Genomic DNA, 13749 nt, shown 5'->3' on the forward strand with positions numbered 1-13749 from the left:
AATTATGAGAGTAGGTTTTTGGAGAGGTACTATGTCGGGGTGGTTCAGTCTCCATGAGAAGGGGACTTGGGAATGCAGACATGCAGTGACCGCCATCACAAGTCACAGGCCTGGAGTGTCACCCTCGCTGGATGCTGAGAAAAAGAGGATCCATCACAAGATAAAGGAGGGAGGGGGGTCCATATGGAAAGAGCAGTCTTGAATAAACAAGCTTCCCTTCTTGCCTGTTTCTCAGGGTATTTATTTCTATGTAATGTGACACTCTGGGGAGATCAGTAAATTGACATGGATTGCAACACAATTTTTCCATTTTCTTTTCCTTTTTTAAAAGATTTATTTTATTTATGCATACCAGAGCTGGGGTGCAGGCCAGAGGTGTAGGGGGTGAGAGAACTCGCCAGAGACAGAGTGGGGAGCAGAACAGGCAGACTGACTGAAGTACACTGCTGAGGGGAGCAGCGGGTGAGTCAGGAGCAGCGGGTGGTCTGCTGCGCCATGTGGGTAGCTCCCTGGCCGGCTGGGGATCGAACTCACGCTGCATTGTCTGCGGATAGCTTCATAGTGCTGAGATTTGATCCCTTGCGCCACCAGGGAGGCCCAAATTCTCTATTTTCTATCACACTTTGGAACATCATTGCTTAAGTGGGATCCACACCGGCAGGTATGAATTGAGGTGGAATTGGCATGGGGCCCTGGACCCAAGAGCTCGTAGAGAAGGGGCATACCTGGTGGACTCGCCCATGACCTCCCACCTGGGTGCAGAGAGAGAACTCTGACCTGAGCTCCCCGGTGTGGCTTCTGGTCCTGTCGTTATTTATCCCAAGCACCACACAGAAATAGTAGCCCGCATCTGCAGTCTCTGAGTTTGCTGTTGGACTTTTTTAGTCCTTTGGTTCGGGCACATTTATACCATGAATGTTAGCGCCAGTGATGCTCAGATCTGAAACCACTTCCCCCAACCTTAGAATAGTCAGCACACTCTAAGGAAAATGTCACCCTCCTCGTATTTACGCGTATATAAATACATTTACGTCTTCCTTGGCTGGTTTACGTTTACTCCATCTGTTTAACACGGCGTGTTGGAGAATTTGATTTCGTTGGTCTCATTGAAGGTGCACACTGGAGAGAGTGCTAGGATGAAGGAGTCTTCTGTAAAGGGCAGCGCCTTCCTCCATCGGTTAATCAAATACAAACATGGCAGTGAGTCATGCTGCAGCTGATATGTCTGTGGAGGTGTGAGGGACAAAGGCCTTCTGTGTGCTCTGTATTCTGGCGTTTGTGCAGATTACCCACGGGAGCTCAGGGCTGTCCTGACTGATCAGACCCAGGGTTGCAAGACTCGGGAGCCCCACATTCTGCTTTTCCCCACACATGTTCTTGTTTTTCCAGAATTCAACTGCACCCTCTCTCCACTCCCAGCCCACCTTGATGCTGAACCTCCTTCATTCAAACATTTTCCTTTTAAGGCATTTTCAACTCTAGTAATAGTGTAAGGGGGGGGGGTCCCCAGGGAAAGGGAGGGTCCAGGTTCCCTGCCCCACCCAAGGGAGGGTGGAGCTGAGCAGGGAGGTGGGGTCGCTGGAGAGGAGAGTGAGGAGGAAGGGGAAGAGCTTTGGAGAGCCAGAAGGAGACCCGGAGGAGGCACATGGAGCAGAGACATATGGAGAAGCTGTGCTTGCTTCTCAGCCTTGGACTTGCACCAGGGACTTGGAGGACATGGAAGGCGACACTTGAAAAAGACGTGGGTGAGAGACCCGTGGGGAGATTGACAAGAGCAGCCTGGATTTTGACTTTGTTCTTTAATTTCCAGACTTGCCTGGCCCTTTCTGGCCCTTTCTGGCCCTTTCCTAACAGTCCCCACCAAGAGCTTCCTTAGACTCGGGGCAGGCTTTGGGGTCTCAGTGGTCCTGCTTTGGGCCAACCCTGTTTAGCTGGGCATTTACCCACGAGGGATGGGTAACTCGGGTGTTTACTTTGGAAACTATATTTTTTGTCTTTCCCTTCTCTTCTCTTTATTGCTCACTAATGAGATTAAAGTTGCATTCCGGGCCTCCCTGGTGGCGTAGGGGGTTGAGCACTGCACTGTGAGGCAGTTCGGGGCTCTGCAGCACGAGTTCGATCCTGGGCTGGCCAGGGAACAACCCATATGGCGCAGTAGAACCCTCCTGGCTCTCCCACTGCTCCCCTCAGCAGTGTATTTCAGTCAATCTGCCTGTTCTGCTCCCCACTCTGTCTCTGGTGAATCCTCTCACCTCCCCACACCTCTGGCCTGTGCCCCAGCTCTTGTATACATAAATAGATAAATCTTTACAAAATAAAATAAAGTTCCTTTCCATGAAAGGGTCTTACCCACCTAGAGTATGTTTTGTCTTGATGTGGCAGGTGGCAGAACCTATTTAAAACAGGCAGTTTGGGGGGGTTCTGGAGTGCCCCTTACCTTGCCCTGTAACTGTAGCATGGAAGCATTATTTCTGCTTAAAGTGTCAGTCTAGTTGGTGGAAGGAGTGGATTCCCTTGCTTACTGTCAGGGGCAGTCAAGTTTGAGTGTTGGGGGGGCCTCTGCTCTGCTCTCTAACCTGTCTAGGTGTGCACGTTCTGGTCCTTCAGTACAGCTGGGCTCTCCGCTCACTCCCCCAATTCTTCAGTGATTTAAGAGAACATATACCCACTCGAGAGTGCTTACTCCAAGGAGTTGGCCACGTCATTCAAACTCTTCGTTTGGGGCGGGGGGCAGAGCCAGGCCAATACCTTGGTAACCCTCCTAGGACTCTGCAGGATGAAGTGCCAAACCGCAGCCCAGCCCTTTCTGCAAAGGGTGGATACTACCAGCCTCTTTGAAACAAAATCTTGGTTTGTCTTGTTCTAGTTCCTTCTTTCATCTGGATCTCACAAATCCTTTGTCACTGGGGAGCGTCGCTTAGTCCTCTGAGCAGTCATTTATTTTACTGCCACTTTTTAATCAGTTATTGCCTTATTTTTCATCGTCTCACTGCGAAAGTCGTAAGGCAGAACGTGCCTCTTATTTGAACAATGGCTGGAGCAGTCATCTTGGAGGTCGGAGGTTGTAAAGTGTCTCACTGTGCCCCTCGGTCACCTGCGCTCCGCCCGGGTGTGCGCGCTGGTGGTGCTTGTGGCGGCCACGCCATCTTCCAGTGATGTGTGGCATTTGCTGATCTGGCTTTGGAAGAAGCAATAAACACTGAACATCCCTATTTCGGGAACATTCCTTTGATGTTCGGAGTGTGAATGATGTCCATTAAAATGCAGGGAGTTTGTTTCAACAGGGAGGCAAGCTTGCCTGAGAAGAGAAGCAGCTTGGTTGGCAGAGGAGGGGTTGTGCTGTTGGGGTCAGGCTATCTTGGCCCTGGGGCTGCCATGCAGGGGTGTTGACGCTGCTGTTTCCTGGCCCTTCCTCTGAAGCAGGGGTTCCCCGCGGCTCCACTGCTGCCCGTGCCAGCGAGCTGGATGCAGAAATTGAGAGCGAGCACTTAGAAACTGAAGGCAGGTGGACCAAGTAGTTTTATGTCATGTTGAATAATAAATTTGAGCTTGTATTTTATGCCTCCTTAACCCCTAGACGATGTAAAGGGGAGACCCTCCAACACAAAATGGATCCTCATTGCAGCTTGAGATGCAGCCATGCTATAGAGCCTCAAGCTCACCCTCTTCCCCCAGTTTGCTCGTCACCCCCCTGGGCCTCGTGGCTTCGCTTGCACACACTTCTGGTCTGTCTGTCTTACATACAGGCAGTCAGGTAGTTGCCAAAAAACGGTTTCACATAACACGGGGTGGTGGTGTTCCCTTATTCCTTGGCCATTTATAATATTTGGGAATTTCTGTTAAATGCATTTTGCTTTTTGCCTCTGCCTTGTTCATGTGGCTACTTCACAGTGCCAGTTCCTGCATTCGGAAGTCCTTTTGATTAGCTGCGATGTTTGTAGCTTTTTTTTTTTTTTTAAAGGACTAGAGGTTTTCCTGGAAGGAAGTAGTGGTCATGCTGTCTCCTTTTTGATCTAACATCAATTCATATCAGAAATATTATCTGCAGCATACAGTAGTGTTCTTGTTGAATGGTAGCACAGGCTAGAGCAGAGACTAGGGAAGTTAAATTTGAATGTTCTGTTTTTTATATCCATACCCAATATGGGATATGTGTATTTTGCTGTAGTATTTTCTTAAAGTTTAGAATGCTAATTTAAATTGTTATGGTTCTTTGAGCATGAGCAGTTGAAGATACTCTGACTACTATTTTATATAATTCTAACGAGTTAAGAGAGTCTTGCAATATATCTGATTTGTACGTTGCAAATATATCTGATTTCTTTGTATTTCTTATTTAATACCCAAAGCAAACTTGGTTAGAGGAGGCATTATCTGTCCCATAGAGGGACTGATTCTGTTTTGATTCTGACCCCATTCGATGACCTGAGCCAGACGGCTGCTTTTTGGTTCTTTCCTGCCCTCAGATACTATTTCTGGAGCTTCTGCATGAGCAGAGCTGGAAAGACAGTTTAAAGCTGCACACACACCAGATTCTCAGCCCCAGAGCTGAAATAAAGATCTGGCCACCAAAGAACTAATAGCAGGCTATTTATGATAAATGTCAGGATAGTTATACCTGATGTAAAAATGCATTAGTGTATTTACTCATGAGAGAGAGAGTAATTTATTGGCTGTGGTGCTGGGGAAGAAGTCAAACAATCTTTTCACGATTCATTAGGATTCCAACTGATAAGAAAGATAGCTTGTGTAAATGAAACACGTCTAGTTTAAGGAAATCAAACTTGGGATTTGTAGACACTAAGTAGATGAGTTGGAGGCCAATATCTATGGAGGATTATAATGGGGAAGAGGCCTAGAAGGTGGATTGAGTCCTCGTTATCAGTCCCTTACTAATACTAATGCCCTTCAGTAACTGTAGGGCATTTATGTGGCTGAATTGGGCCCTAGAAAAAGGGAGACCATGTCTTCTGGGGTACAAGACCGGGTCAGTGACGACAGCTGGGCAGCAGTGAACGGAGTGAGGGGAATTGTGTATACAAGTGACAGGACTGTGTAAAGCGTCTCCTGCCGTGTAGACGTGGCAAAGCGATTGGTTTCTGTTGTTGCTGTGGGGCTAAGTCAACAGCGCTAATGCCACACGTCGTCAAGCACCACATGGGGATTTGTGAGACACCCAGTCAGTCACACATGCAGTCTGTGCATCAGCGTGTACCCATACACCTACGTGCTCGTGGGGTATTTTTTGCGTCAGCCCTTAACCAAATTTATTGCCCCTTTAAGGAACTCAGTGGTTCATGAGTTTGGGAGATGCAGAATCTTAAAAAGAAAGACTTGGCTTGAAATAGTCTTTCCCCTTTTTGTGTAATGACTTTATTGCTGCATGCACATCTCTATCTTCGGATCTCTGTCTAATTTATTTTTAATTTTCTTTTGCTTTTACAGGCCCAGGCTGCAAGCACAAAGGAAGTTTGCTCAATCTCAGCCGAATAGTCCCAGCACAACTCCAGTAAAGATAGTGGAGCCATTGCTACCCCCTCCAGCTACTCAGATTTCTGACCTCTCTAAAAGGAAGCCCAAGACAGAAGATTTTCTTACCTTTCTCTGTCTTCGAGGTAAGACGGTGTTAACTGTTGTTTGGAAAGTCATAGCTCAGTGGATGGTCACGGTGCCCTGCAGTGTCCAGGAGTACGCGTTAGTACCAGTCTCAGTACACATCTTGTCACCCCAGCCCGCCTTGGAGGAGAGGTTTCAGGGAGAAATCTGCTTATGTCGTGTTTGAGTCTTCATGCTTCTCTTTCTGTCTTCGTTTGACTCTGAAATCCTGTCTTGGTTTCTCAAGGCACAGTTTAGTTTTTATTTATTTGTAGAATTTGACTTCTCCAAACCACCCTTTTTGGAACCCCCGTCTCTAGGCCCAGCTATGCTGTGCCCTCCCCGCTCCCTCCAATACACATGGCTGACCTGCCCTTTGTTTTTAGTGTGTATGTTTTGGTGTGGGGCATTGTGGATGGGTCTCTGTGTCTCCCTTGTGTCTCCTCACATCTGTCAGTATGATGCCCTGACAGAGGATTCACTCTGGGCTCAGCTCCTGCATGTACCACATTGGGAGAATTGGTTTATGCGTTCTGAGTGTACTTAACACATGTGATCAGGACCAGTAATTAACAGAGTACAAAGGTGAGGATAAAATCTTGTATTTTACACGATTTGGATTTACGTGGCCTTATTTGGGAAAGTATTTACTAGAGTAACTAAGTTTTCTAACATTGCTGAATGCTAGAAAAGATTCGCAAAAAGATTGAGAACATCTTGTGGAATTGATAATTGGAGAGGACATTAGGAAACAGGAGAGGGTCTTTGCTCTTGGTCATGGGAAGAGTAGAGGTTTGAGTTTCAGGATTACATACTTCTAAAAAAAAAAAGTTACATTCTGAAATAAGTTATAGCAAGATTTAAGTATAGTACAAAGAATTCTTTCCTAAACTGTGTGATTGGAAATATTTGGCTGATGCCCTATCTCTCCATTACACATTAATGTTTATTTTTTAAATTAAGGTCATTGTCTTTGATAAACATCAAAGCATGAAGTTCACAGTGAATATCATTTACTGGCATCTAATTCTCAGACTCCCATGGCAAATTGCTTCATGTGCCTTCGCGAAGTCTTAGTTCAGCACTAAAGGATCCAGTTCACATTTGGGCTTTGTCTTTAATTAGTGTCTGTTGAGTCAACTTCTCTGTAGTAGTTTCTCAGTCTTTGTCATGGACTCAGCCCTTGAAGATTATAGGCCAATTATTAGTAGAATGGCCCTCAATTTGCATTGCCAAGTGTTTCATCATCATTAGATTCTGGTTTTGTGGTTTTGAGAGTAATTATCACAGAAGTGATTCTTCATGGTTCTCATGGTATCCTGTTGGGTGATCCTTTTCTTGGTGTTTCTGCTGGTTATTCAGTTATGGTGGGACTGTTGGGTTTTATCTGTAAAGTTATCTCCTTCAGTCTTTCTAATTTATAAGTGGTTTTTGTGGAGGTTCTTTGAAAGTTCATAATCCATTTCTCATTAGACTCAACTTCCTCATTTCATGTATCTGTAGAGACTCATTTCCTGTTTTATTCAAAGGGTTGTAATCTGTGACCATTAATTTTGTTGTTGTTGTTTAGATTGTCCCAGTCTCATCAGTGGAGCCTCTTTAAGTCTGGCTTCTTTGTCTTTTTGACATGCCCCTTCCATCCTTCCATCCTTGCTTTCTGGCACAACAGAATGTTCCAACTCTTCTTGTACATTCCCTCCTTCAGCCCTGCAATCAGCAATTTCTCCAAGGAGCCCTGTTACACTTTAAGTGGCAGCTGGTCTTTAGAAGCAACATCTGGGCCTATGCTGTGGAGTATCTGTCGTTTCTTACAGGAGCTCTGTGAGCATATCGAGGGTGTGCATGAAGTATATGGTATTTGCACGTGTACGTCACTCATTTAGTACATGTAGACATAGGTCTGTGCCCATAAAGACCTGTGAAAACCTCCCAAAGTCAGTTTAACAACAAAGTATTCATTATGGCTTTGTTCCTTTCCATTAAACACTGAGAAATCTGTAATGCATTTGTTTATTTGATCACTTTTCCAATATAAACCACTTCCCATCTCTGGAGTGACGCCTCCCCTATGTGGATTTCTTCTAGTAGTCTCATTTGGTCCCGAAACCTCTCCAGTGGGGTGTGTGAATACCAGCCTCACCCGACTTTGACCCTATGCCCCACTTGGCCCACAATAGCTGTTTTTTCTCTCTCTCTCCCTCTTTTACTCGTTTTAGGACGAGGGATGAGAAAGTGAAGAACTGAGGTTTATTTATATTTGATGTTGCACATTACCAGTATTTCTCCCAAGAGTCCTTGGAGATTCCTAAGACATAAGGAAGGAGAGTAAACATGTCTGTTAGACATTTTCTAGCAACTGTTGATCACTTGACTCCCTTGGAGATAGGTTGGTGGTCCTGTTCTTATATCTCCATGAGGCCTTATATCGCTCCCTGATGAGAGGGTCTAGTGATTCTCAATTTTAAGGGTGAAGATGAAAAGGAAGGTGTGAAACCCTATTTGAGAGCAAATTTTGTGCTTGGTTGGCACTTGAAGTGGCAAGAGAAGAGAAGAGGTCAGAATGCCCAGCAGCAGCCATGAGGGTGGTAGCTGTGGGATGGCAGCATCAGTAATGGAGAGTAAGTGGTGCGAGATGGTCAGAAGAAGGAATTTGGGCTTAAGGAATCTTTGAGGATTCAACAGCAAGATGCGAAGTAAATTTCGGTGCCGTGACTCTTCTGTGACTTTGGTCATGCATGACTTTTTAATGCCATCTGGAGCTAAATTTAACCTTTGAGACATGATTTAACTTACTCTTCTTCAGAAAAAGATCCATTGCCCTTGTTCTATTAGGAAGTCAGAAAATGGCTGTGTTGATTAGAGAATGTAGTTATGAACGTTTTAACTGTGCGTGGGTGTGAGACGTAGAGAAGAATGTGTTTGTGTTATGCACACCTGTATAAATGTTATTTTTTAAAATCATATTTTCTGTGTTTGGGATAGTCGGAGAGGACCGTGCTTAGAGAGGTGGCTCAGTGCTGAACTGAAAGGTATCGCTGGACAAAAGAGAATCGTGTCTTTTCGTAGCCACAATTTACCCCTTTGAGTTGCCAAATGGAATAAACATTTCATTAAGAGAAACCCAGGAGATGTTTAAAACATTTTGGAAAAATGCTCTGAGCTTTGGAAAGTTATTCCCACATTTATGAGCCTCACAATAAAATAGGTTTTGTTACTTAATTTTTAGCTGATACACAGTAAGTATTTGACGCTGAGTTTTGCAGTTTTTTCCTCATCCTCCCAAACTTTTAGATCTGAGTTATGGAAAGTGAGTATCATGTTCAGCTTTATTTAAAAATCATGTTGTTGTTGTTGTTTTTTTAAAGATTATTTATGCATACAAGAACTGGGGCACAGGCCAGAGGCATGGGGGGTGAGAGGATTCACCAGAGACAGAGTGGGGAGCAGAACAGGCAGACTGACTGAAATACACTGCTGAGGGGAGCAGCGGGAGAGACAGGAGAGGTCTGCTGTGCCATGTGGGTAGCTCCCTGGCCGGGGATCAAATTCAGGCCATCGGGGTGGTAATGCTAAGACTTAACCCCTAGGCCACGAACGAGGCCCCTATTTGAGCATTATTAAAACTCATATTTTGAAGTGTGTAAGAGTTAAATGGTGTAATGGTACTTGAATAACTTTGTTTTAAGTAAAGAAAAATAAGGTATCACGCTTTTTAGTCATTAGAGTATTTCATGTTCCTCTTTGGAATGTCAACAGAAAAGATGGAGTGGGAGACCAAAAAATAAACTCAACCCCCCCCCCCCATCTCCCAGACACTCCCACTGTCCCCCACCTCCTTGCAGAAATACACTCGCCTCTAGTGGCTGTGTAGTCACCTGCCCCTGCGTGGGGGAGGGGGTGTTCTTGCCTTTGGGTGTGAGGCGGGATCAAGGTACTGGTGTGAGAAGAGTAGTTTCCTAAGCCTGGGTAGTGTACCCTGTTGAATCATTCATGTTTGTGGGCTTTTGTTGATGAAACGTTGGTAAGCCACACATTGAAGGTATTCTTCGCACACCCTCCTGCGCGTGCCCTGCTCCCCCCCCCCATAGAATTGAAATTTATCTTTATTTTTGCTGTCTGTTTTTTTTTTTTAAAACAGTATCACAGATACCTGTTCCATTTTGTGAATATCTCATCATTCATCTAATTCCTAATTTACATTTAGATGTATTTCTAACTTCTTGATCTGAACTGCTGATGACGCATAGCCTCCACCAAGTTTTTGCCTCATTTGGAGTCTTTTTCAGGCGAATTGACAGTCCCAAATCTGATGAATATTCTTAGACCTGCATTCTAATTCAGGTTTTTCCTTTTTGGTACAATTTCCAAACCAACTAGAGCATTGCACAGCCCCAGACTCCATGTTTAGTCTCAAGAACCCAGTCACTCCCTCCATCACCCTTGGGTGACAGCGGGCACTGTTAGGGAGAGGAAGCAGTCTTTAATAAGCTCATTATTTATAGGAAAGAAAGCCTGGCTGCAGAAATAATGAAGGAATCGAATCAAAGACCTGGAAGTAATGTTTGTTGCCAAGGATTACAGATCATTCTTTTCTCCAGGCCCCAATTATGACCTGTAATAGTCTCAGCGCTAATTTAGAATATGTAGGAGAATAAATCTGGAGACTGACAGTGAGTGGAGTTCTTTACGTCTTGTTTGTCATCTATTAATGGTAGCCAGCCAGCCCAAGACCATGCCTTCTCCCCAAAACGCCATTAACTATCTCCATAGAAAATCTTAGGTGGGGAAAACAAACTGTGTCATTAATACTGGGCTTAGTTTATAGCCAGAAACAGACCGGCCTGTCATTCAGGGTTAAAAAGCTTTCAAGATTTTTAAATCTCGTCGAAGGCAGAGACCTCTCGGCTAAGTTTGGAAGGCTCCCTCCTTTTCTATTTAATATCATGACCTAAAATTTCTAAAGGAGAGGCGCGTGGAATGAATCGTGCAGCCTGGCCCGAAGTGTTTGCCTGCAGTGTATTTATCTTTAAATAGCTGCTTTGAAGGGGGTCCACATGTCTCCTGCCAGAGGCATAATTAGTATCTTTCACTGGTGCGTGTGGAGAGAGGGACAGGAGGCTGGAGAAGAGGGAGGGCAGTGGTGGTGCTCGGTGCCTGGCGCTGCCATGGGATTCCCACCGTCGCTGTGTTTGCTGTCACCACTCTGCTTACACTTAATGAGTTCTGTCGTCTTCTCTTCGTTCTGACTATGATTATTAGCAGATTAAAAGGCTTAACATGGGCGAGCAGTGGCAGGTTAAATGATTCTCTTATTTACATTTGCTTCTTTACAGGCCACTGCAAACAAGGGGGACTCCCAAAGGGAATTCCTGAAACATCTACACACCTCCATACATTCCCTCTTCTGAACCCGGGGGTTGCAGTTCAGAGGCAGTTTGGCTGAGGGATGAGCGCTTTTCTGGGGTGTGGGAGGCTCCTGGTCAGGCGCAGCCCTGGCAGCCATTGTGAAGCTCCGCTGTCTGTTTTGGGACTGCTGCCTTTTTTGTTTCCCAAGTCCTAGAGAATCTTCCGTGATCAGCTGTCATTCCACTGCTAATTAATTCTGCAAACCTTTATTGAATTCTTTTTATATGCTAGACACCTATTAAACAGATCTGAAACAGGAAAGCAGTGGAGGTGATGTGGGCGGAATAGAAGCTAATGCGAAGCAGGTGAAAATGTCCTGGTGTAGGGCTGGGGGAGAGACGGAAATGGCAGGCGGCCTGGGGCTGTCAGGGATGGCTGCGCAGAGGAACTAACACTGGGGCTGACTTTGTGCAGAGTGAGGCTTTGAAGGAGCTCTGCAGAAGCCCCTGCAGAAGAAGGGATCAGTGCTTGGGGTTTGTTGGGTGGAGGGCCCCATGTTCAAGCAGGAAAGTTACAGGAGGCAGCTTTTGCAGGCCTGCGGCTAGATATTGGGCACCAGGAGGAACTTTACCTTTAGTAAAATGACCATTGGAGGTTATTGGAGGCGTAGGCGCATAGGCCACGACTGAAGCCTGATAGATCTGGGGAAGGTGACCTTTAAACTGTCATCAGCCCGAATTTCCTCACTTGTAAAACGATTATGTGGTGTGGACAGCACACGATTGCCATGCAGCTGTGCTAGAGCAAATGGGGTTGGAACTTGGCCCCGGTGGTGTCTGCAGTGGTCATCCCAGGATGTCCACCTGCTACCTTCCAGTGAGTTCACAGGGGGAGAAGGGTTGGTTTGAGATTTAGAAGGAGAGTCTCAAAGATCGGCTGAGTAAACTGCAGGTCTGTAGTGGCAGGAGTGAACACTGAGCAGGGTCTCTATGATTCGAGCGGACGAGGTAAGGAGAAATCCTGGAGCCCTCAGTGGCTTTTGCAGGCTTTTATTGGGATTTGCCAGGCACACGGCAGGCAGGGGTGTTGGGGGGGCCAGGAGGCTGGCAGGCCTCCCAGCCCCCAGCAAGTCTTCACTCTTTTTTTTTTTTTTTTTTTAAATTTATTTATTTATACAAGCACTGGTAACAGTCAGAAGTGCGGGAGGGTGAGAGAATTCACCAGAGCCAGAGCAGGGAGCAGAACAGGCAGACTGACGAAATACACTGCTGAGGGGAGCAGCGGGCGCGGCAGGAGAGGTCTGTCACGACATGTGGGACCCTCACCCCGTGGCCGGGGATCGAACCGGCGCTGCAGAGGCTGTGGGCAGCTTCACAGCCCAGCGCTCAACCACTGTGCCACGGGGGAGGCCCAAGTCTTCACTCTTTCTGGGCTCTCTGGCCTTCTCTCTACTTCTCTCATGGTTCTGCTGGTGTCCCCATGACGCCACCCTTATAAGCCCAGTCTCTCAGCCCAGGTGAATCCCATCTACATATGCCCACACCCTATTCTAGGTGCCCGCCATCAGGCATGCACTCAGGACCACAAGGATCCATCATTAATCCTGATGGTGGGAGGGCAGAAAAGCCTGAAAATCGCTTACCCTACAAGGTCCTAGAAGAGGCGGCCTATCCCTGTGAGCTTTCTTGAAAGACGCTGCCTGCCTCATTGGAAAGGGGCATGTATTTTGGTAGAGTACTGGCTTTGGGTATGGAGGATCATAAATTCTAAGTAGGGCAAATGCAAAAGCCTGGGGTGATTTAGAGGTCATCTAATGAAGGGGGATTAACCTGCTAGAAAGCAATTAAGTAATCCTCCAATTGCAAGGGACGCCATGGCGCTAATAATGAACTGACTTGAGCAAGCCGGGAATGCTTTACATTATACGAGCGCTTTGGGGAGGAAGACACACTGCCGCAGTGGGGCGTGGGCTTGAGCTGCTCCCCTCCGAGAGGCAGTGTTGCCTTTCGGGCAGTAACTGAGTTTCTGGTCCAAGATGGCTTTCTTGACGCTTGCAGGGTTTCGGTGGCGACCCCTTCTTTTCTGCAACTCACACCAGCCTCAGGTTCCTCCTGTGCTTGGTTTTCCAGCAGAGCCTGTGTTCCTTGGCTGAATGTTGCCGAATCAGCAATTTATTTGTCAGGATAGTTTATCAGGCTTGTTAAGCAGAAATGTGAAACCATGGGATTGCTTAGCTCCAAGGAGGGGAAGGATAGATCCTTCTAATTGCTCTGTGACCTTGATCAGTTGTTAAGACGCTAAGACATTTTGCTCAGAGGATTGGCCCTACTCCAGGCCAGCTGGCCTCTGACCAGGCAGTGCCCTCCCTGCAGATAAAGCAGACTCCCTTTTCCTGTCCAATTTGGCCAGCATATGCGCAGTGCTGCTGCTCACCTCCTCTTGGGCCCTCTTAGTTGCCAGAGAATTCCTTGATCTTTTCTGCCCTTTCTAACTCCATTTAGAGAATGTAGATGGGGAAAAAGGTTTCATGTGGGGATAGTCCTCTTCCGTAGGAGTATCTTGGGGCTGCTGAGGTGTCCTTCTTCCTGGATCCCTGAAGTCATAGTCATATCCCAAAGACAAGGAGATCCTGCCCCCAGTGCTCATTGTGTTCTGCTTGGCATAGCAAAGGGTGCATAAACTTAGCTGTTTATGCTGTGACCTTAATGAAGTTACCACACACTGTGCTTCAACTTGTAAACTGGATAGGTGGAAGTTACATAGGTTGAGTCTGTTCTTGTTGCTAAGAATTTGTGTATTCGTGTGCGA

The 13749-nt window shown here is 46.3% G+C and overlaps 1 protein-coding gene across 1 annotated transcript in view; it reads left to right on the plus strand.

Annotated features, from left to right (window-relative positions):
• Window positions 1–13749, plus strand: part of JARID2 (jumonji and AT-rich interaction domain containing 2) — a 257710-nt gene that overhangs the window by 183717 nt on the left and 60244 nt on the right. Inside the window, 1 exon segment of the mRNA XM_037518897.2 lies at window positions 5446–5615. Coding sequence (XP_037374794.2) covers window positions 5446–5615 — 170 coding nt within the window.

This window comes from Talpa occidentalis, unplaced genomic scaffold (assembly GCF_014898055.3).
Source record: "Talpa occidentalis isolate TD23 unplaced genomic scaffold, MPIMG_talOcc4v2.1 talOcc4.2, whole genome shotgun sequence".
Taxonomy (NCBI): Eukaryota; Metazoa; Chordata; class Mammalia; order Eulipotyphla; family Talpidae; genus Talpa; species Talpa occidentalis.